This window comes from Natator depressus, chromosome 7 (assembly GCF_965152275.1).
Source record: "Natator depressus isolate rNatDep1 chromosome 7, rNatDep2.hap1, whole genome shotgun sequence".
Taxonomy (NCBI): Eukaryota; Metazoa; Chordata; order Testudines; family Cheloniidae; genus Natator; species Natator depressus.
Genome location: NC_134240.1, coordinates 71661079 through 71684694, shown reverse-complemented (window position 1 = coordinate 71684694; position 23616 = coordinate 71661079). Strand labels below are relative to the sequence as shown.

The window sequence follows — 23616 nt, the reverse complement described above, 5'->3', positions numbered from 1 at the left end:
CTCCTTCCCAGCAATTACTTCCCTCTCCCTCAGCTCCTTCACTACCCCTCACTCCCACAAGCCTTTGTACTGCTTCTGAGGGGTGCAGAAAATACATTTCTGTATTATAGGTTAAATGAATTATTACTCAAAGTTCTGTATTAATATGCCTAGCAAGGAATCTATTTGTCAAAAAATATTTCCTGAATCTTTTTAGTCATCTGTATTGTTAGACATGCTTGCTGAAAGGTATTTTGAAATAAGTGACCAAAATAATTGAAATCGGCATATTTATACTGTGTACTTTTGGCAAATAAAATATGCTGACTTTTGCAGCATTTTAAAATATTGTGCACAAATTTTTTTTTTTTTTTTTGGGTGCAAAATTCCCCAAGAGTACTAATAATACTAATCAAGAGCTCTTCCTGGGAGCACGATAAAAGCCTAAAGCAAATGGTTAAATGCTAAGGATCCTAGTCTATTAAAAAAAAAATGTAGGGAGTTTAGTTAAACATGAAGTAATATTTTACGCCTAAACGGACAGACAGTGCCCCTTTAAATGTCTACTCAACATTGCTATATTTGGAAGCTAGCAAGTTAAAGCCACAATTTACAAGACCATATTCAATTTCCTCAAAATGAACTTCATCTCTTTTCTTGAGCATAGAAGTTGCTCAAAAAACTTCTATCTGTCCATATAACAGATGGCACAGAGGCTGCAGCTATGCAAGCTCGCCCGTAGTACTACACTAGTAAGTCTAAATGAGAAGTTCTCATCCTGTTCCAAACCAGGACCCTTTCCTTCCACCTTCTGCAATCTAGCTGGGACACTGCTGCTATTTAGCAACATGGGGGGGAAGGGGGGAGATTGTGACACCCCCCCCCCCACACACACACACATTAAGAATTAATCTAAACCAGGGTAATTTAGTTTGTTTGGATGCAATCCTTTGCCTTTTTGCAGAGACTCCGATCCGCAACTGTGCCTATCTGGGTGGCGATGGGCAATGTAGGGAAATGAACAGACTAGCACCACTCAGGCTATCAAAGTCATGAAACCAATCAGTATTAATCAATTTGGTCTGCATTCAAGCTAGTGAAAATGGTATACTAAAAACACAGTTGCCAATCCTGAACATTGTCTGATGAGCAATTTATAGAGCACTGCTGATCATAATTTGCAAATATTCCGTACAATTAACACCAGCCTCTAGCCATCTCCAGTATTTTCAGAGTTTACACACGGAGCAATACGTAAGTCTCATACCAGTTTGTAATCTTCTAGTTCTTTTGGGTCAATCCCATCAGGATTCCAGATATTACCATCAATCTCTCCAATACCAACACATTTAGCACCAAAACGATGAAGGTATCTCATAGAATGCAAGCCCACATTACCGAATCCCTGTAAATAAAAATGGGGAGAATAGAAGGAAGAGCAGTTAAATCATGTGAAATGAGCCCACAAGTCTTAAAACATTTGATCCTTATAAGCATATATCTGCTTTTCACCTTTGTGTGTCATATGTTGGCATGGATATGGGATGGGGACATATTTGTGTACATTAACCACATTGGCCTGATGTTCTAGAGAGAGAATTACTGTTATAATGTACTTTGCAAGATCAGTGACAGAACTTACACATCATTCCAATATTTTTCTTCTAAAAAGTAGCATGCACGGTCCACCGAGATTCATTCAAGCTGCATACACTTGCAAAGATGCTACCAGTTACGTGATAGGAAGAAGGCATTTATTTTGTGAGAGAAAAACTAGCCTAGACGAAGCCCTCTCCTATTCCTAAATTCTGCTTTTCCATGTTTTTTTTTTTTTTGCTTCCAGTTCCTGAACTATGTAGCAGAGTGCTCGTGGTAATTTTGGGGATCATAAAATTTCAAAGACTAAAACTTCAGTTGAAATTTGTCATAAGTTACTTTTAATTTTTACTGTATTAATGTACTTGTAAGTTTTCTTGAGGCTAGATGAACAGCTTTAAAGCTATTAATGTAGTCAATGTAATGTTTCATAACTACATTTGCCTTAATCACATATTTTCTGAATGTGCACATAACTGAATGTTGTATAGGATTCTGTGGACTTTTAAATGACAATTCCAGAATTTGCTCGACACTTGTGTTCCTCTGGTCACTACAGATATGGGATGCCTGCAAAATTAAAGCCTCTAAGAGTGGCTCAAGTTCATTTTATTTATTAAAATACAACTGAATTATTTTCTCATGTTGACTCTTTAATGGAGCCCTGTTCTTCTGATAATCCATTTGTCTCTAAAGCAGTCTTCCACAAAAATTATCGTTTTAAAGGATATGATCTTCTACTCTGCACTTCAATCGTAGCCTCTATCCATACATCAGACTGCTTTACAAATGTGAATTAAACCTTAGCTCCCTGGGATGTTATGCAGGTTTCTATATTTTACAGGTACGGAAGCAGGGATTAAGTGGCTTGCCCACGGTCACCCAGGAAGTCTTTGGCAGAGCTGGAAATAAGATTCATATTCACTCTTCCCTGGAGTTAAACTCCTCAATTTATTGCTTTCAAAGTATTTTGCATAGTTCCCCTTTTACATTAGAAGCAAGCTTTGATACAAGAATTAAGTTCTATTTATGTATGGAGTTTGTCTTCAGTGCTGTGTCCTCATTTTTTCTTGATTAGTCTTCAGCTGTTTTGCCAAGTTTTCAGTTTGCTTGTTCAGTTTTAGACTCTTATATTTAGGCGCTGCCAATATGCGAATTTCAAAGAGCGGGGATGTTGATGTGCTATTGTGTTTCTACATAGGGTACAGGATGTTTGTCTCAGGTCACTGGTTAACTGGCACAGGACAGTAGGTTGCAATTAGGTGATGTTGTGGATTCATTACTAAAAATGTAGCAATCAGTCCTCTGCCATTTCTAACACTAGCCACATTGATATGAGAACAGTTCCAAATAAAGCATTCTAGACCATCATCCAGATTCCGCATTTAATTTAATAGCTCACTAATTATGTATTTATCCAACCTGATAAACAGGACAAATTTCAAAAAACCCTTGAAGGATATAATTATGCATGTTAAGTAGTATTAGAAATCCATTTCTCAGTGTAGTCTCTTCTCACCCAATATTCATGTCCTAAAACATGTAGCAGCATAGTTTGAATTAAGGGTCTTTTGAGGTCTCACAAAAGCCAAAATAATTCAGAACTAAAACTGAAAATCTAGGTCATTATGTTGTCCTAAATACATCTCATTGTTTATCTCATAATACCACAGATCAGATCATATTCAAATTTTTCTGAGCTCTGCATTTTTTTCTTTCGGATCCAAAAATAAGGTTACTAAAGGGCTCGTGTTTCCATTACATGGAATTACAGAATATACTTTTGCAAAAAGTGGGGTTACATTACACATGAAATGTGTAATATCCCTTAGTTTAAAATCTCCAAGAACTTGGAAAAGATGTCTAGAGCTGTAAGAGTATGTCTCCATAGCAAAGAAAAACCTGCAGCTGGCCCATGCCAACCGACTCGAGCTCATGGGGCTCGGGTTGTGAGGCACTATCATTGCCTTGAAGACTTCCAGGCTCAGGCTGGAGCCCTAGCTTTGGGAACCTCCTACCCTACAGTGTTTAGAGCCCAAGCTCCAGCCCAAGCCCAGAAGTCTACACAGCAACAGAATCATAGGAAGGGACCTCAAGAGGTCTTCTAGTCCAGTCCCCTACACTCAAGACAGGACTATGTCTTATCTAGACCATCCCTGACAAGTGCCCCTTTGCTCTTAAAAATCTCCATTGATGGAGGTTTCACAACCACCCTGGGCAATTTATTCCAGTGCTTAACTACCCTGACAGTTAAAGTTTTCCTAATGTCCAACCTAAACCACCCTTGCTGCAATTTAAGCCCCTTGTTTCTTGTACCATCCTCAGAGGTTAAAGAACAATTTTTCTCCCTCCTCCTTGTAACCTTTTATACACTTGAAAACTTATGTCCCCTGAGTCTTCTGCAGACTACACAAAGCCCAATTTTTTCAATCTTCCCTCATAGGTCATGTTTTCTAGACCTTTACTCATTTTTGTTGCTCTTCTCTGGATTTTCTCCAATTTATCCACACCTTTCCTGAATTGTGGTGCCCAGAAGTGGACATAATACTCCAGTTTAAGCCTAATCAGTATGGAGTAGAGCAGAATTACTTGCGTCTTACTTACAACACTCCTGCTAATACATCCCAGAATGATGTTTGCTTTTTTTTTTTTTTTTTTTTGCAACAGCGCTAGACTGTTGACTCATATTTAGTTTGCGACCCATTATGACCCCCAGATCCCTTTCCGCAGTACTCCTTCCTAGGCAGTCATTTTCCATTTTGTAAGTGTGCAACTGACTGTTCCTTCCTAAGTGAAGTACTTTGCATTTATCGTTATTAAATTTCATCCTAGTTATTTCAGACCATTCCTCCAGTTTGTCCAGATCATTTTGGATTTTAATCCTATCCTCCAGAGCAATGGTTCTCAACCATGGGTACACGTACCCCTGGGGATACGTAGAGGTCTTCCAGAGGGTACATCAACTCGTTTAGATATTTTCCTAGTTTTACAACAGGCTACATAAAAAGCACTGGCCAAGTCAGCACAAACTAAAATTTCATACAGACAATAACTTGCTTATACTGCTCTACATGCTATACACTGAAATGTAAGTACAATATTTATGTTCCAGTTGATTTATTTTATAATTATATGGTAAAAATGAGAAAGTAAGCAATATTTCAGTAATATGCTGTGACACTTTTGTATTTTTATGTCTGATTTTGTAAGCAAGTAGTTTAAGTGAGGAGTAACTTGGGGGTACACAAGACCACTCCTGAGCTGGCGGGCATGGGCCAGCCACGAGTTTTCCTTTGCTGTATAGACATACTCAGTCTATGAATACGACGTTGTTCTTAGAAAATGGCTGGAGTTTTGGCTGTGTGCCTATATATAATTTTTTTTTAAATGCAAAATAAAGGATGACTCTTGTCTGGAAAGTGCTTCTGAAGTTTTAATTGATTGCAAGACTAATCTCTACAGTTATAAAACCTTACCAGGTCTACCATTTTAATAGTGATTTTAAAAGCAGCTACATTTCCAATTTTCTTCACCAAAACAACTGTACTTCTAGACAAATTACCTGGACTACGAATGTCTTATCCCCAAATCCTGGAGTCATTCCCAGAAGGCTCATATATGAAGCTTCATTGATGAAGTTTTCAATTCCATGGAAGAGACCACGACCAGTGGCAGAGATACGTCCGTGGATACCACCTTGGCTGATAGGTTTACCAGTGACACAAGCATGGGCATTAATATCCTGCAAGACAGTTTAGAATTCTATAAACTGCATCAATCTTTCCAAGAAAAGGATCAGTCAAACAACAGCTGAGGTATAATGTGTAGGTGAGCTTCAAACACATTAACAGCTTTCTTTCCATGATGTACTTACATTATAGCTTTTACTGACAGCAATAATGAAGATATGAACCACCTTTTTAAGCTTACCTCTCCAAACTCCCTTGCTCAGCTTACCATAAGCATCCTAGAAAAATTCTACCCTGCCATACAATGTAGTGTAATTACATAACCACAGTACTTGAGATACTGTGCAATTGTCTGAAGTGTTGTGATTTGCACAATTCAGCTCTATGCTTACATTAATTTACAGTGGTCTGTTTATTTATAGTGATGTTGTAAGGATGAAGGGCGCAGAGAGAAGCTGCCATTTGACTAGCCACAGAAAGGCAGTGAGCTGTATGACTACAATTGCGATAACCATCATTGTTCTTGACAAATTAATCCTTTAAAACAACATAAAAAGTTTAGACATATCTATGGGCAGTTTAAAGATGATTAAACAGTTTTAGCTGCAAACAGTCACAACAGGAAACATAAATATTATCTGAAAGCACGCAGTACAGGCATACTAACAACTTTAGAAGTGAGTACACACTGATCTGGCTGAGATGCTATCATAAGAAATTTACCCCCAAGTAACAGGTTTTACCCACACATGTTATGAACTAGTCCTTCCTACTGTCTGAAAAGAGGGGCCACAGTTGACCTCAAGAGGATAGCCTACAGTGCAAAGTCATCTGGAAAAACAGTAGATAAGTATCTTTTCCCACATGGAAAGGCACTCACATGCCACCAAACCCCCATCTTTTACACAGTCTCAAACGAAATAAACCTTCTACCTAGTTGCCTTACATGTGCTTGATAGCCAAAGTAAACCCTACTCCTTAAAACTCTGACAAAGATTAACATATAGGAGTCTCATTATCCTTCATTTTCCAACAGTGAGGTTCATCTTATTAAAAACTTTATTCCAAAATCTAAATTTAAAGTGTTTCCTTCAGAAAGTATTCAGAGTAGCAGCCATGTTAGTCTGTATCCACAAAAGAAAAGGAGTACTGCTCCCTCTGGTGGTAAGTCAGCTGTAACCACTTACCAGGGGTACAACCACCTTGGCCAACCCACAAAGTATTACCAAGTTTCCAATCAGTTACATTTAAAAAAAATCTAAACAGAAGAAATGAGTAGCCTATAAGCACACAGCCGATGAACACAGCTTCTTTCCACAATTCCCTCCATCAGAGAGGCCAATGCTTTACAAAATACAAGGGAATGGGGAAAGAAAGCAAAGAGTTGTTCTAGTGCACTAATGCGAATTTCAGAGCTGAGAAGTTTAGTCATATTTCTTCATTCAGTGATCAAGAAACTTACTGTGGGTTTTCTGGACAACTTAATATGGTACCCATTAAAGACATAATTGGTTTGGCAGGAAAGGGCCACTATTCTTAAAGCCATCCACATTCAGATAGCAATGTTGTATATGCCTCTGAGCCCATCTATAGCATGGCTGAGAACTTGGATGAAGAAGACGTTGAACAGTACAGGGGCAAGGACACAGCCTTGTTTGACTCCATTTGAAATGGGAAAGGAGTCAGTGAGATCTCCATTAAAAAGTACCTGACCTTGCATCCCCTCATGAAATAAACAAATTATCTTTACCAGTTTTGGTGGGCAACCAAGTTTGCTGAGGATCATCCATAATCCTTCTCTATTGACTGTATCAAATGCTTTTGTCAGATCGATGAAAACACTGAACAGATTCATGTTTTGTTTGATACATTTTTCTTGTATTTGCCGGATACTGAAAATCATGTCTATGGTGCTACGACCAGGTCTGAATCCGCACTGAGTCTCAGGTCTGGTCTACACTACGGGATTAGGTCAAATTTAGCCGCATTAGGTCAATTTTAAAATGAATGCATCCACACAACCAACACCGTTCCATCGACTTAAAGGGCTCTTAAAATCGACTTCTGTACTCCTTCCCAGCTATAAAAATCGACTTTGCTGGGTCAAATTTGGGGTAGTACGGACACAAATAGACGGTATTGGCCTCCGGGAACTATCCCAGAGTGCTCCATTGTGACCGCTCTGGACAGCGCTTTGAACTCTGATGCACTAGCCAGATACACAGGAAAAGCCCCAGGAACTTTTGAATTTCATTTCCCGTTTGGTCAGCATGGCGAACTCAGCAGCACAGGTGACCATGCAGCCCCCCAGAATTGCAAACGAGCTCCAGCACGGACTGAAAGGGAGACACTGGATCTGATTGCTGTATGGGGAGAAGCATCTGTGCAGGCAGAACTCTGATCAAAAAGAAGAAATGTGAATACATTTGCAAAATCTCACAGGGTATGTTGGAGAGAGGCTACAATAGGGACACACAGCAGTGCCACATGAAAGTTAAGGAGCTGAGGCAAGCCTACCAAAAGAAAAAGGAAGCAAACAGTCGCTCCGGATCACAGCCCCATACATGCCCCGCTTTTATGATCAGCTGCATGTCATTCTAGGAGGGGACCCTACCACTACCCCACCACTGTCTGTGGACACCTGCAAGGGGGGAGTCTCACGCAACAGGGAGGAGGATTTTGTGGATGAGAAGGAAGAGGAGGAGGAGGAGAACGCGCAGCTGGCAAGCGGTGAATCCAGGCATCCAGCCACTCCACTCCAGAGGATGGCCCAAGCAACAGAAGGCTGTCATTCGAACAGTTTGATTTGTAGTATGGCTAAAATAAGCCATGTGGCCTTGTCCTTCCCTCCTCCCCCACCCCACCTGGGCTACCTTGTCAGTTATCTCCCCCCCCCTTTTTTTAAAAATTAATAAAGAAAGAATGCACGGTTTCAAAACAATAGTTTCTTCATTTCAAAGGGGGGAGGGTGGTTGGCTTACAGGGAATTAAAAATCAACAACGGGGGTGGGTTTGTATCAAGGACAAATACACACAACTGTCACACCGAAGCCTGGCCACTCATGAAACTGTTTTTCAAAGCCTCTCTGATGCGCAGTGCACCTTGCGGTGCTCTTCTAATTGCCCTGGTGTCTTGCTGCTCAAAATCGGATGCCAGACGATTTGCCTCAACCTCCCACCCTGCCATAAACGTCTCCCCCTTATTCTCTCAGATATCATGGAGCACACAGCAAGCAGCAATAACAATGGGAATGTTGGTTGTGCTGAGGTCTGACCTAGTCAGCAAATAGCGCCAGCGAGCTTTTAAATGTCCAAAGGCACATTCTACCACCATTCTGCGCTTGCTCAGCCTATAGTTGAACTGCTCCTCACTACTGTCCAGGATGCCTGTGTATGGCTTCATGAGCCTTGGGAGCAAGGGGTAGGCTAGGTCCTCAACTATTGGCATTTCAACATCCCCAACGGTAATTTTCTGGTCTGGGAAGTAAGTCCCTTCTTGCACTTGCTCAAACAGCCCGGAGTTCCTAAAGATGTGAGCGTCATGCACCTTTCCCGGCCATTCCACGTTGATGTCAGTGAAACGTCCCTTGTGATCCACCAGTGCTTGCAGCACCATTGAGAAGTACCCCCTGCGGTTTACGTACTGGTTGGCAAGGTGCCAAGATAGGGAGTTCTGTCTATCACCCCAGCACAGTTAGGGAAACCCACTGCAGCAAAGCCATCCACTATGACCTGCACGTTTCCCAGAGTCACTACCCTTGATAACAGAACGTCAACGATTACATTAGCTATTTGGATCACAGCAGCCCCTACAGTAGATTTATCCACTCCAAATTGATTCCCGACTGACCGGTAGCAGACAGGCGTAGCAAGCTTCCACAGGGCTATCACCACTCGCTTCTCAACTGCCAGGGCAGCTCTCATCTTGGTATTCCTGCGCTTCAGGGCAGGGGGGAAAGCAACTCACAGAGTTCAAGGAAAGTGGCCTTACGCATGTGCAAGTTTCGCAGCCACTGTGAATCGTCCCATACCTGCAACACTATGTGATCCCACCAGTCTCTGCTTGTTTGCAGGGCCCAGAATTGGCATTCTACTGTATCAACCAGCCCCACTGCCACCATGATGTCCCAATTGCCACAGCCCGTGCTTTCAGGAACGTCTGTGTCCATGTCCTCATCAAAATCATCTTTGTGCTGGCGTCTCTTAGCCTGGTTCTGCATATCCTCCAGCATAACGCGCAAGGTGTTTACAACGCTCACAAGAGCAGCGGTGAGCTGAGTGGGCTCCATGCTTGCCATGGTATGGCGTCTGCAGGAGAGCAGAGTTGCAGTGGAAGCGGTGGACGACGACAGATGCCACGAGAATAGATATTTATACAGAACGATGAGAGGACCTGCGAGGTGGATTCATGGCACCAGGAGAGGAGTAGAGCAGAGCTGCAGCGGAAGCAGTGGAGGACAACAACATGGAGAAATTTGCTATTGAGACTGAGTTCATTTACAAGAGCAGGAGAGCAGAGTTGCAGCAAAAGCAGCGGATGACGATGGTTAGCAGTCGTCCTGCACCATCTGCTGACAGCAGCACCCAGAACACAACAGCAGCGGTGACAGTGAGCTGAGCGGGCTCCACTTGCATTTGACTGTATAAAAACAATTTCTAAAAATCGACTTCTATAAAATCGACCTAATTTTGTAGTGTAGACATACCCTCAGGTAGATTGGCTTCTGAGACAGATGAAATTGTTCGGGTTCAGGAGGACATGAGCAAAGATTTTTCCAGCGACAGATAACCATGTAATATTTCTCCTATTATCACAGGATATGTTGCTGCCTTTATTTTCAAATAAAGGAATAATTGTGGCATCTTTGAAGTCTTGTGGCATTTCTTCACTGTCCCAGATGTCAGTAAGGATCTTCTGGAGTGTTAGTATCACTTTTGGACCCGCAGATTTACATATTTCTGCAGGTAGCTACCAACAGTAAAAAGCGTATCTTCCAACTTTAGTGACCACAACTTAATGCAAAGTAGGTCTGAGTAAGAAGGTGCCATTGTTACATGCTTAGAACTAAATGTTTTAGTTATTGGTTTTTGCTTTCAACTTTAAATTCATCTTACTAAAGTTTGTCTGTGTATAGCTTACACCTCCGCAGAACCTGGCAAAACAAGTTGGGTTTATGGAGTGGGAAAAGGAAGCAGGAAAACTCTCAGTGCTGTAGAGTTTACTATTTTCCTGTGCAGTGGTTCAGCTCTTTTTAATAAATGTTTAGTTTTCCATTTAAGAATTACAAAGAAGATACTACAAGAACCTTCCATAAATGGACAGATAGTATTGAAAAGTATGGAGAAACTTCATTTTTACAGCACACAAGTCTTAGGTCCCTGCCTTGAGTTCTCAGCAGCACATAACGGACAGGTTGTTGGGTTATAATGAAATATGTATTTTTGTATTTTAAGAATGTTTTACTGTGCTGGCGGTATACTATTTATAGTGTCTAGCTTTTAGTTTCCTTAAGGACTTCAAATTTGTAATTCAAGACAGGGCAATATATTAGCACTGTATTAACAAGCATGGTCAGAGTTACCAGGGGCTAATGACAGATCTCACTGAAAATTTGTTTGTGGGTCTTTATTTTTAAATATTGCTGTGAAAAGACGATGACATTGGACAAACGGTTTAATGCAGTTTGAACAGGACCATACTATTTGTTCCATTATATGCAACACACGAACACATGTCAAATGATTGCTGAAGCAGCTTCTTTTTTTGAAAATGATCATATCAACTGAACTTTTACATTGTGATGTCTGAAGAGGAGGTCTTCATGCTTTTTTTTTCATATAAATGACCTAAAACCCCACCATTGAAGTGCTATAGTTACATGCACAATTAAATAAAATTAGAGGACTAGTCAACAAGGCAATAAATCTCTGGCATAATGTTGGCTGGGTTTCTGCAAAGAGCAAGGAAGCTCTTCTACTTTGAAGCATTTGCTCAGAACTTACATAGTGTCCTATGGTATTGGCGTAGGTATCTGCAATCCAGGACATCTCCCGCTCACCTGTGCTCATATCAGGGGCAGGCACATCAATACCAGGCCCTATTAGCAAGAGTAAAAACAAGTCTCAAGGATTAAATACAAATATTTATCTTCAAATTCTCTCTCTCTCTCTCTCTCTCCTCCCCTTGGTGTGACAGCTGAGATTGGTTAAAATGACCTACTTTCATATTTAAACCTCAGTTATTCAAGGAAGAACAGACCGTACTTTTAACAACTGTGGATTTTAGACACCATATCTTGTTTTAGTAACCTGGCAAAACCCCTTTAAGCTATCAAAGCTGGTCCACATTTTATTTAATGTATCTGGTCCACATTTTATTTAATCAAAAATGTAGTTAGTGTTAAGATAACACATCAAAAGCGTGTTTGTGCTTTTGCTTTATTTATCTAATATATTTCATGTGGACCATTGTAGAAAGGAAGGAGAGAAAAAGCTACACATATACAACTTATACTTAGCATAACTACACTTGGTTTTAAATGTAAAAGCCGTATACTTGAGTTTCATTCTTCTTTACATCAATGTTCTCAGTTTGGGTAAATTTTCTTGCTTGCAAATACTTGCTATGCTGTTCTAGATATTGCAGTCTAGTTTATTGATACAGTTTTTCCTCTACTCATTTCTTATTCACTGTATCAGAGGTAACCTCTTAAGAATGGGAGAGGCAAGGCGTCTTTTATGAAGAACATTCCTGGAGTCATCTCCATGTAACCCCTACCAGTAATTACATGTACTCTTCTGAGTAACTGCTTACGGACTGTGCTAAGCCAAACTATTTGAAATAAACAAGGTCTAGATGTCCTTGGCAAGAATTTAAACAAATCAAGCCCCCTTTTAATTTTCCATAATTTCAAACAAATTACACAATCTCATAAAAAAAAAAAAAACAATGAAGACATTCTATCTAACCATTTCAGTTGACAATGCATCTTAGCTACCACTAAGTACAATACACAAATCATTTATCATTTTGATAAATATATTTGTATCAACACTGACAGACTCTCATGCATCCTAGAAAACAGATACTTCTGCCCATGTAGACAGAAATAAAATGGAAGATACATGAATATGCTTGTTGGGACAGCTATAGGGACTTTGTTTTCTTAAGAGGTCAGGAATGAAAGAAAAACCTTGCCTTATTCCTCTCCTGCTCCTATGAAATTAAGATCTCTTTGCCTGCAAGTGTTCCAGCAAGTTCATCTCTTCAAGTAGATAGGCTTAGGTGTTCAAAGAGATTGAATGAAATGTATCACCTATAAATGTGCCACACAGGCTATGGGTTCATTTCATTGCCTGTGTTTCTTTTGAAACCATCTCTTGGTTGCTATGGGGTGGATCTTCTATTTCCTTCCTCTGATATCAGCCAAAAACCTTGATTTTGAGACTACAGGAAACAGGGTAGTAGTGAACAGTTCAATCTAAAAAGACCATACATAACCAACCATATTTCAAGTGTGACAAATTAAGTGTTCTGAGCTAACCATAAATTAAGCATAGTGCTACACTTATCACCTAAACTATTTTAAACTTTCATAGAAAATTTACTGCAACTTGAGAGTTTGTAGGGAATTTAATTCTTTCTAAATGGGAATGTCATTACCTTAATATGTACACGGCAGAATTGGCATAAATCCTTTATTGCTAGGTACTCACCAATTTGACATTAGCTGAAGCATGTTTGCATCACAGAGCCTACATCATACTAAAGATACCAAACACCTTCTTAAAAGCAGAAATCCAAACAATGATGCGCATCAATCTCACATTAGACCAGAAGGGGTTAATGAGAGCCTGTGAGCTTAATTTGCCTTACCCTGCTACACCCGCAGAAGATGTCAAGCATGGAGGGAGAAGTTAAAAGGGCTGGACCCAGCTCAGTTGGGGGCTGACCAGGAAGGAGAGCAGATGGCCGGCTGTCACTCAGTGAGAGAATTCTACACCAAGAGAACTGATTTGGACTGTGGGCAGGCAGCGCCTCCCTGAAGGTAGGCCTGTCACAGGGATCTCAAGACAGTTGGGAAGGTAAGTGTGAGCAAGTGAGTCCCCCCAGAATTCTCTATTCTGCGGAAGGGGCTGCGGGAAGACTCCTGCAAGGTCATGGAATGCCCTGTCAGGGAACCAGAGAGAACTCCTACAGCAGAACCAGGTGGGTGGTAGAAAGCACTAAGAAGCTCTGCAGTGAGCCTATGGAAGAGGCTTAGAGAAAGAGGCACTGATACACTGTGAACCCAGGAAGAGGCTATGGCAAAGACTCAAGACAGGTGCAGGGATATAGCAAGGGATCTGTGTAGTCAGGCCCTGATTGTTTAGAAGAGGCCCTGAACCAGAATCCAGTGGAGAGGGAGGGCCATAGTTCCCCCCACCCACTGAGGAAGGTGGAACAGAAACCCCCTAACCAGGGGTAAAGACTATTGAAAACCCCTAATATCCAGAGTAAAGATTAACAAATCCTGAGTTGGACTGAAGGCCGAATGTGAGATTGATGAAGTATTGTCTCACTCTGCAAGGCAGGGGCACTATATCTGACCCCATCAGAGGGCCAAGTTGCAAGACATGTATCACAATAGGCTGGAGCAGCTTAGCAGCAGGGGTGGTAATGGAGGAGAGCCTGCTATGCTACACCCAGCCACCAGGGGTGTACTGACTGGTGAGTCACATGTTCACAGGATACTATCTAGTCTACATTGCTAACACACATGAAATTAGATTCCCAAGTTTACTAGTATCAGGGGCATAGACACAGATGGGCCAAGGCCCACCCACTTAACATCCAGACCCACCCAAATCTGAGCAGGGATGTAGTGCTGCCACAGCGGCCCGGAGCATCACTTACGCACCTGAAATTCAGGATGGAGCTATGCGCCCGCCCTTCAGAAAGCTACGCTCCGGCAGCTCTGCCTTGCTATTTTCTGAGCCGCCTCATGCACGCGCCCAGCTCAGCAGGTGAAGCCCTGTGTCTGGGGGCACCAGTGCTAGGAAGAGGGCATGACATCGTGGGAGAAGCTGAGCTAGCACAATGTCATTGCTCGTCCACCCAAAAGTCAGGGCCCACCCAAATTTCCATTCCTAGCTATGCCACTGACTCGTATTAGTCACTGTACTTACATACCAATAAATCCCTTCTTTGCCAGCTCCATAGTAAATCTTCTTGTGATCTTTTCCAATTCATTATCCTATTAAGAAAATATAGTAAGTGCCACAGGAGTCACTAAGATTTGGTATAAGTGTCCAAAGTTGGCCTAAAATTTCCCACAAAGTTTTTTTTTTTAAATAAAAAGCTATTGATGCATTTACGCATCAATTTCCATATTGTCTGCCTGGTAACTCCCTTTTTTGTAAGGTCAGTATAGTAGGTGAATTGCTTAGGGAGGTCTTATTTTCTTTATGTATATTTTCAATTATTCAAAAGAAATCATGAATGCATCAGGGAAACAAAGGTAAGGACACTGTTTGGTCAAATATTTCAGTGTTAAAGACAACTTGTAAAACAACCATTATCCTAGCAAACAAATGGAATATAAATTAGATACCTAGCAGATGAAAGCAATCAGTCCTGATTATTGCATAATTAACTCAAAGCTTCAGTAATTCATACAAATAATAAGTTTATTTGAACTTTGACATTTCATGTAGTGGCTTTTCTAGTTCTATAACATCTGATTACTGGAAAACATGGCTGCAATTGGCTCACTTTAAAAATCAGTAAGCTAATCACCCATGTTATATAATACTTGGGCTTTAAAAATGTGTCAACCTTATTGCTAGGGAAAGTTTATGGTACACTAAGTGCAAAATTATTCTGAGAAGAAAGGTAATGTTTGGGATTAAGCTTTCTGCATGAATAGCATCATTTGAAACAAAAATCTAGGCTGCAGACTAGTTGAACTGCCTTTAAGATTCAGGAAAAGACTTAGCAAATTAAATGATATGATACAAAAGAGTATTTGACCTTTTACACAGGGAGTTCTTAAATATCAAAGTGTTTTTGATACATCTTTGCCTGCCAGTTGTACACACTGTACTCCTGGGGGAATTCTGCACCAAAATATTAAGAATTCTCCTAAATTCCGAAATTTTGTCAAAACAACACAATATAATCACTCCAGTTTAAATTATTTTGGTAATTTATTTGAAAATACCTGTCAACAAGTATGCCAACAATACACACAAAAACAAAAAAGATTTCCCCAGGCATAGACAGTTAAAGAAACCCCTATAACAACCCAGTTCCAGTTGGGGGGGTGTTGGAGGGGGTTGTGTGAGGGCCCCCAGAGCCCATTCTCCCCTCCAAGTCCAGGCACAGGGCATCTCCCTACCCCAGAGCCCAGCCACAGGGCACCCCCTGGCCCAGACACCTACACACCTCCAGAGCCTTTACTCTCCCCCACTTCTTTACTGTCCTACCAGGGGAGGTGGTGTGGTGCAGCTCGGCCCTTCCTCACCCTTTGCCAGAGCTGGGTCTCCAGGGCCCTCTCCTGTTCCCAGGAGAATGAGGATCGGGCCTGCAGCCAGAGCGTGCAGCCTCCATCCCCACTGGGCTGGGCATGCTGCTCATTGCCAGCAGGGCACTGCAGAGTCCAGCAGCCCCTAGTGGCAGCCAGCAGCCCCAGTTCAGTGGGAGAAAACATGGAATTCTGTGCAAATTCTCCCAGGAGTAACACCAAGACTTCATTTAATCCAGGGGTGGGAAATCTTTTTGGCCCGATGGCCACATCTGGGTGGGGAAATTGCATGCAGGGCCATGAATAGGAAGGAAGAATCCCATGCACCGCTACAGGCTGGGGACCAACTGGGTAAGCAGCAGTTCTGCAGAAAAGAACCTGGGGATTACAGTGGACGAGAAGCTGGATGAGTCAGCAGTGTGCCCTTGTTGCCAAGAAGGCCAACGGCATATTGGGCTGTATTAGTAGAAGCATTGCCAGCAGATCAAGGGAAGTGATTATTCCCCTCTATTCAGCACTGGTGAGGCCACACCAGGAGTACTGCATCCAGTTTTGGGCCCCCCACTACAGAAAGGATGGGGAGGAGTACAGAGAGTCCAGCAGAAGGCAATGAAAATGATTAGGGGGGTGGGGCACATGACTTATCAGGAGAGGCTGAGGGAACTGGGGTTATTTAGTCTGCAGAAGAGAAGAGTGAGGGGGGATTTGATAGCAGCCTTCAACTACCTGAAGGAGGGTTCCAAAGACGATGGAGCTCTGCTGTTCTCAGTGGTGGCAGATGACAGAACAAGAAGCAATGGTCTCAAGTTGCAGCGGGGGAAGCGTAGGTTGGATATTAGGAAACACTATTTCACTAGGACGGTGGTGAAGCAGTGGAATGGGCTACCTAGGAAGGAGGTGGAATCGCCATCCTTAGAGGTTCTTAAGGCCCGGCTTGACAAAGCCCTGGCTGGGATGATTTAGTTGGTGTTCCTGCTTTGAGCAGGGGATTGGGCTAGATGACCTCCTGAGGTCTCTTCCAACCTTAATATTCTATGATTCTATGATAATGTAGGGCTGGGGCAGGGGGTTTGGGTGCGGGAGGAGGTGCAGTGTGCAGGAAGGGGCACAGGGCAGGGGGCTGGGTGCAGGAGGGGGTGCGGAGTGCAGGAGGGGGCTCAAGGCAGGGGGTTGGGGGCTCAGCACAGGGGGCTGGGGTGCAGGAGGGGGTTGGAGTGCGGGAGGGGACTCAGGGCAGGGGATTGGAGTGCAGGAGGGGTTTGGGGTGTGGGCTCCAGCCTGGTGCCACTTACCTTGAGCGGCTCCAGAGTGGCAGCGGCATGCAGCAGGGCTAAGGCAGGCTCTCTGCCTGTTTGCCCTGGCCTCTGGGGGGGAGGGCAGAGGGCACCGCGTGCTGCCCTCACCTGTGGTACCTCCCCCAAAGCTCCCATTGGCCACTGTTCTCTGTTCCCGGCCAATGGGAGCTGCAGGGGGGCGGTGCCTGCAGGCAAGAGCAGCTTGTGGAGCCCTCTGCCCACCCCCCCTCCCGCAGGGGGTGCAGGTTCGTGGTGCCGGCTGCTTCCAGGAGCAGTGCGGGGCCAGGCAGGCAGGGAACCTGCCTTAGCCCCGCTGCGCCATGGGGCTGGCAATCCCGCAGGTCGGATCCAAAGCCCTGATTGGCCGGATCCAGCCCATGGGCTGTAGTTTGCCCACCCCTGATTTAATCTCTTCAAAGGAAGAAATAATAGGTGGATTTCTACTGAGCTTTCAATGCTGTCCTACAAAAGAGCTTTTGTTAACACAATATATGTTTTGTTTTGTCTTGTCCTACAAAAGAACTTCCAATTAACACAATACATGTATATAATTTAGACTTACAGTATAGTTCTTAGTATTGATCTTAACACCAGCCTTTGCACCACCAAATGGCACATCTGAAAAAAAATGTAAAGGAGAAGAGTTTCGTTTTTCAAGATAAAGGTAGAACAGAAATGACAAGATCTTTAAATTATGCAAAAAAGGGTAGCTTCTATAAGTTTGTGTAAACATAAGTATTTGAAACTTATCAGTCACTAAACCCTCACTGTCAACTGCAAAGCTGACTCTGCCACATCCACAGCACAATTTCACTAATATGTTCACTAAAAATCTACATTCTGTTCATAAAAGGGGCAGTCTTTTCAGATCAGCTTGAAGAGGATCTTCTAAACACAGGAAGTGTAAGATCTACTTGAATCTATTTCTTTCAAGTTTTGCTGTTTATTAAGGACACTTTTGTTAAAATACAATCTTAGACCTTCCTTACAGCCCCATCTACTCAATCCTGAAATAAGTCCTTACGGTCAAGTGTTTCCATGTGATACTAACATATTAAGCATGGGATCATTTTACTGAGAGGAAGCACAGTAGAAGAGCTGAATGCAGAGAACAAAGTACTATTCAAAAACATGTAGCTTCAATAATAGGAAAGGAAATACAGCACTACAGTTACTGGGTAAGCATTCAAAATCACTTGTTGCAGATTTTAACTGGTCAGATTTTAGTAAAAGGAAATTAGTATCTAAAAGTAACTAAATTCAGTCCTTCAGCTATTTCACAGTGACTTAAATCAATGCTAATTCAAATGACAATTAGAATCTGTACTTGACAAACTAGTATCACTTACCAACCACAGCACATTTGTATGTCATTAGAGAGGCCAAAGCTTTCACCTCATCCACGCTAACATCCGTGCTGTAACGAATACCTGAAAAACAGAGGAAAACAAACAAGAAAAATGAAGTGAGTTTGCAATTAGTATTTGCAAATTGAAAACAGCAACTCTAGGACACCAGCCCACTACATGCAAGTGGGCAAACTCTCTCTCAGCTTGTCAAGATTGAAGTAAGAGATGATGTACACCAGCCTCAAAACAACAAAAGCAGCGTAGGAAATAAAACGCAAATCATTCACCACAAGTTAGCTGTTTCTGGTAGTTTTCAATAGTAGAAATGAGAGGGGCACTTAATGTATATCATATAGTTAACTTGGGACAAATGATGTACCTTCAAATGAGGGTCAGTTGAGAGGAGTGGGACAGCTTTCCTGTAGTTAAGGTTAAGACCAGCTTTCTGTTTAAAGCTTGACTGTTCTAAGTGCTCTAAAATACATAAGGTTAATCAGATGGCCTTGAAATTTGGTGTGTGTCATGGAGGTACAGGGTAGAGTCAGTGTTCCAAATTTGGGTCCATTTGACTACGGGGTTCTAGAAATACAGCCCCCAGAAAGAGAACAGCTTTTCTTTATGTTGATGTATTCTGGCACCTTTTTTTTTTCCTCACGGATAGATATCAACTTGCACAGGATACCACCAAAAGCTATTCTTTCCCCTACCTATCATTAAATCCACAGACAGTTCTCATATCCCACCTCACAACTGAAAATACCCAGAGGAAGAAGACCTCAGTGCCCTGCTACTGACACAACCTACACAATTCTGTACTGTAATGATGCAGACTGGAACCTCAAGGTATACATCCACCTCTTTCCTTTAATAAAAGCACGCAGGGGAATCCGATCCAGATTTCATTGCATCATAATCACAACTCTACAATGCTCCTCAAACTAATCCCCAGATCTCCTCATCACAAACAACTCTTCCCAAGCTGTTCCAACTTACTCTACCATTCTGTACAGCTAGGACAGTGAATGCAGCTTGAGTGCATGCAGATAATTCCAGTGGCTATTGCTAGCTTGGGGGAGAAGGCAGAGCTAAGGTTTACCCTACTCTGTACTTCCTGGTGTTCAGAAGCTGAACTCGACATTCTGGAAGGATATAAGCTATCACTGGGCAACCTTAACTCTGTGTTAACAAAGCTTGCCATTTAAGAATCAGTAGCTTCCAAAATGAATCATTCAGCAACATAATGCTAAAGCTTGCCAGCATTCCTCTAACCCTAAGCTTTGCAACTCATTCACTTGATACAAAATGAAGTGATTTGTCACTGGACATGGAGACCTTTACAATAAAAGATCTTGAGTATGACCTTGCAGGTAGGGTAATACAAAACAGCTTTTGTAAAATTTGAAGGGCTTGTAATATTTTGTACCTTTTTGACTTGGAGGCAGTTCAAAACAAACTGGAAGCTAATTTCACAAGGATTGGGATTACAAATTGTGTCTAAGAACTTTTATCTTTTTCTGATTACTGAAGCTGAAGACAGTGTGTAATATGTCAGAAATTGGTTTTTAAATCTTTTTATATTTAATTTTCATGGCAGCGTCATACTGCATTACCTAGTTACAGCTGCAAAGTAAATAACTTTTTTGAGTCAACCCTATCTGGGTACATAAATAGAGCTTTAGATGCTCAGACTTGCGTTTAGAATGTGAACTTAGTGCCCACAAAAGCCAGGGGATAACAGCACAAGGCTGCACTCAAAAGTAGCTACTATGCAAGTTTCTCCCACAGCTCTACAGAGTCTAAATTCTAACCTACAATGATTCTCTACCCTAGTCCTATGATTCTTGAGCACAGGCTGTAAATTGTGCCAAACTTTGGGGGTGGGGGGGAAGGTTGTAGCAGGGACAGAGTGTACACTGGAAACTAGAAAAAGACTCCACAGATTTCCTATTATCCAAAGAAGAGCACAAATCCAGGTCCTCAAACATGAAAAGCAGTATCCAAAGTAAACCTTTGAGCTCCTATGAAAGCCATTCCTGAATGCACTGGTAATGATCCCAAGTCTACAAAGAAACTGAGTGCAGCTCAAAAGTTTGCAGCCAAATTTCTGCCCTCCTACGTGAACACACTTTTCAATAAGTCTAACGAGTTATAGGGCTGAATGCTTCCCTCAGAACAGGCATATGATTTTAGTTTTTGTCTGACAGTGAATTAAAAAAGACTGTTAGATTTTTTCATTGCAAATTCATTACATAGATGGCTACTGTTGAGACTAGAAATAGCACAAACTATTAAAGGAAATTTTAAGATTTAAAAAAGGTACAGTGCATTAGAATAGTAATGTTTAACCTCTGAAATGCAGTTTACATGTTCTCCCCACTCTTGCTTTAATAACTCAGAGTAAGTGGAATTAACTAAGTTCCTGAAAATACTTCATCTGGAACGTACACTACATAGGGCACAGCTTGTTCTGACTGACTACAACATTCCATCTTTGTTCAGTTTTTCTGACACGCCCATTTTTCTAGAACATGCTTGCCACTCAGTGTCAAACTAGAAGAGGTTGAAGCACCATCTACACCAGGGGTGGGCAAATTTTTTGGCCTGAGGGCCAATCAAGGTTACAAAACTATATGGAGGGCCGGGTTGGGGAGGCACAGCCTTCCCTAACAGCCTGGCCCCCACTCCCTATCTGCCCCCTCCCACTTCCCGCCCCCTGACTGCCCCCCTCAGAATCCCTGACCCATCCAACCCCCCTGTTCCTTGTCCTCTGACTGCCCCCTCTTGGGACCCCCACCCCTAACTGCCCCCCAGAACCCCACCCCCATCCAACCCCCCCCCCCCCGCTCCCTGTCCCCTGAGTGCCCCAACCCCTATCCATACCTCCGACCCCTGACAGGCCCCCTGGGACTCCCGTGCCCTATCCAACCTCCCCGTTCCTCATCCCCTAACCGCCCCCCCCAACCTCTGCCCCATCCAACCGCCCCCGCTCCCTGCTACCCCCACCGAACCCCTGACCCATCCAACCGCCCCCTGCTCCCTGTCCCCTGACTGCCGCCCCGCACCCTTACCAGGCCGGAGCCAGCCACGCCGCCTGGCAAGAGCGGTGAGTCAGAGCGCTGGCAGTGCGGTGTGGCGCGCTCAGGCTGCAGGGGAGGGACGGGGGGGGGGGGGGACGACAGTGGGGGAGGGGCCAGGGGCAAGCCTCCCTGGCCGGGAGCTCAGGGGCCAGGCAGGATGGTCCCGCGGGCCAGATATGGCCTGCAGGCTGTAGTTTGCCCACCTCTGATCTATACTAAGTAGAAGCCAGCTTTTCTGTAACCAGGTTATGATATGCTTATTTGACTTAGTTACAGACATGGTTGTCTGTCCACACAGCAGCTGTTTCAACTATATGTCTGTCAAGGTTCCTTCCCCACTCCTAACTCTAGGGTACAGATGTGGGGACCCGCATGAAAGACCCCCTAAGCTTATTCTTACCAGCTTAGGTTAAAAACTTCCCCAAGGTACAAACTTTGCCTCGGCCTTGAACAGTATGCTGCCACCACCAAGCGTTTTAAACAAAGAACAGAGAAAAAGACCACTTGGAGATGTCTTTCCCCAAAATAACCCCCAAGCCGTACACCCCCTTTCCTGGGGAAGGCTTGATAATAATCCTCACCAATTTGTACAAGTGAACACAGACCCAAACCCTTGGATCTTAAGAACAATGAAAAGCAATCAGGTTCTTAAAAGAATAATTTTAATTAAAGAAAAGGTAAAAGAATCACTTCTGTAAAATCAGGATGGAAAAGGCTTTACAGGGTATTCAGATTCAAAACACAGGGGATCCCCCTCTGGGCAAAACCTTAAAGTTACAGAAAACAGGAATAAACCTCCCTCTTAACGTGGAAAATTCACATAAAACAAAAGATAAACTAATCCACCTTGCCTGGCTTACTTATACTGACTGCAATATTGGAGACTTGGATTAGGATGGGTTGGAGAAGATGGATTTCTGTCTGGCCTCTCTCAGTCCCAAGAGAGACCAAACATGTAAACAAAGGGCACAAACAAAAGCCTTTCTCCCTCTCCCCCCCCCCAAGATTTGAATGTATCTTGTTCCCTTATTGGTCCTTTGGGTCACGTGAAAGCCAGGTTAGCTGAGCTTCTTAACCCTTTACAGGTAACAGGATGTTGCCTCTGGCCAGGAGGGATTTTATGGCACTGTATACAGAAAGGTGGTTACCCTTCCCTTTATATTTATGACAATGTCAAACAACATTTCCACAGAGATGTAGACTACCAGTCCAAGTCTATTTGGCCAGGCAGCAGAAGACCAACTTTGATGTAGTGAATAGACCCAGTCTCATACTCTTTTTTTTAAATGGATGTATCCAAAATTTGAAAAGAGACATTATATGCCTTCTGAACTTCCTGGACACTGATGCAATTATTTTTCTCAGTTTAAACAGGGTTTAAGCCAGTATTTACCAGTGTCCTGTCCTAAACTAGTTTTTCCTGGGAAATTGCCAGCCATTTGCAGGAGGATACACAAAGATAAGACTTAATTTCTACTATACTAAGGACTTCAGTGAAATCTAGTTCGACAACTTCCTAGTTTAGCAAAAGACTCAGTCCAAATTAGATTGGAAAACAGCATTGCTATGCATTTGGAAATCCCTTCTGCACTGTGTTCCCACCTGAAAACTTGTGCACATTTTTCACATTAGAATAAAGAACAAAGCTTGAAGCAATCCATCATTTTATGACACCCCAAAACATTTAAGAAACACAATGAAGACTATCACATACAAGCTGCACACCAAAATTAACATTTTAAAAATCCTAGCATGGTCCACACAATGTCTCTTGAACCAGTAACTTTTAAAGAGACAGTTAGACAAAGTTATCTTTCGTAATGAAATCCTTAAGCTACAGTATGACTCACAGTCATGGAACATACTTTCCACTGGAAAAGACCCAGAAAGTCTTGTTTATAAGTGAAGGATTTTCTTTCCCCACCACACCCAAAAAAAGTTAAGCGAAGCCACAATACAGTAAGTTATTAGTTTCTTGTTCTTTTCTTTACATTGTTTAAATTGCTTCAAATTCCAGCCTACATTTCTATTTAATTGCTGAGGAATAGGGAAAGACGTTCACATTGCAGGGTCTCAGCTTTTAAACCCAGACACATACAATTTTCATTACTGATCAGTAGTACATC

General features: G+C 42.5%; 1 protein-coding gene across 2 annotated transcripts in view; it reads right to left on the bottom strand.

Moving 5' to 3' along the window:
• GLUD1 (glutamate dehydrogenase 1) overlaps positions 1-23616 on the bottom strand; it is a 49782-nt gene that overhangs the window by 9692 nt on the left and 16474 nt on the right. The window contains exons 1-7 of one of the 2 annotated variants that reach the window (XM_074958757.1): positions 19407-19510; positions 18414-18494; positions 17627-17682; positions 14437-14500; positions 11268-11362; positions 5138-5317; positions 1247-1384 (exon numbers count right to left, since the gene is read on the bottom strand). In XM_074958757.1, coding sequence (XP_074814858.1) covers positions 1247-1384; positions 5138-5317; positions 11268-11362; positions 14437-14500; positions 17627-17682; positions 18414-18438 — 558 coding nt within the window. In that variant the 5' untranslated portion in view covers positions 18439-18494; positions 19407-19510. Of the gene's footprint in view, positions 1-1246; positions 1385-5137; positions 5318-11267; positions 11363-14436; positions 14501-17626; positions 17683-18413; positions 18495-19406; positions 19511-23616 lie in introns of those variants that run through there. The other variant, XM_074958756.1, reaches the window with a different exon arrangement.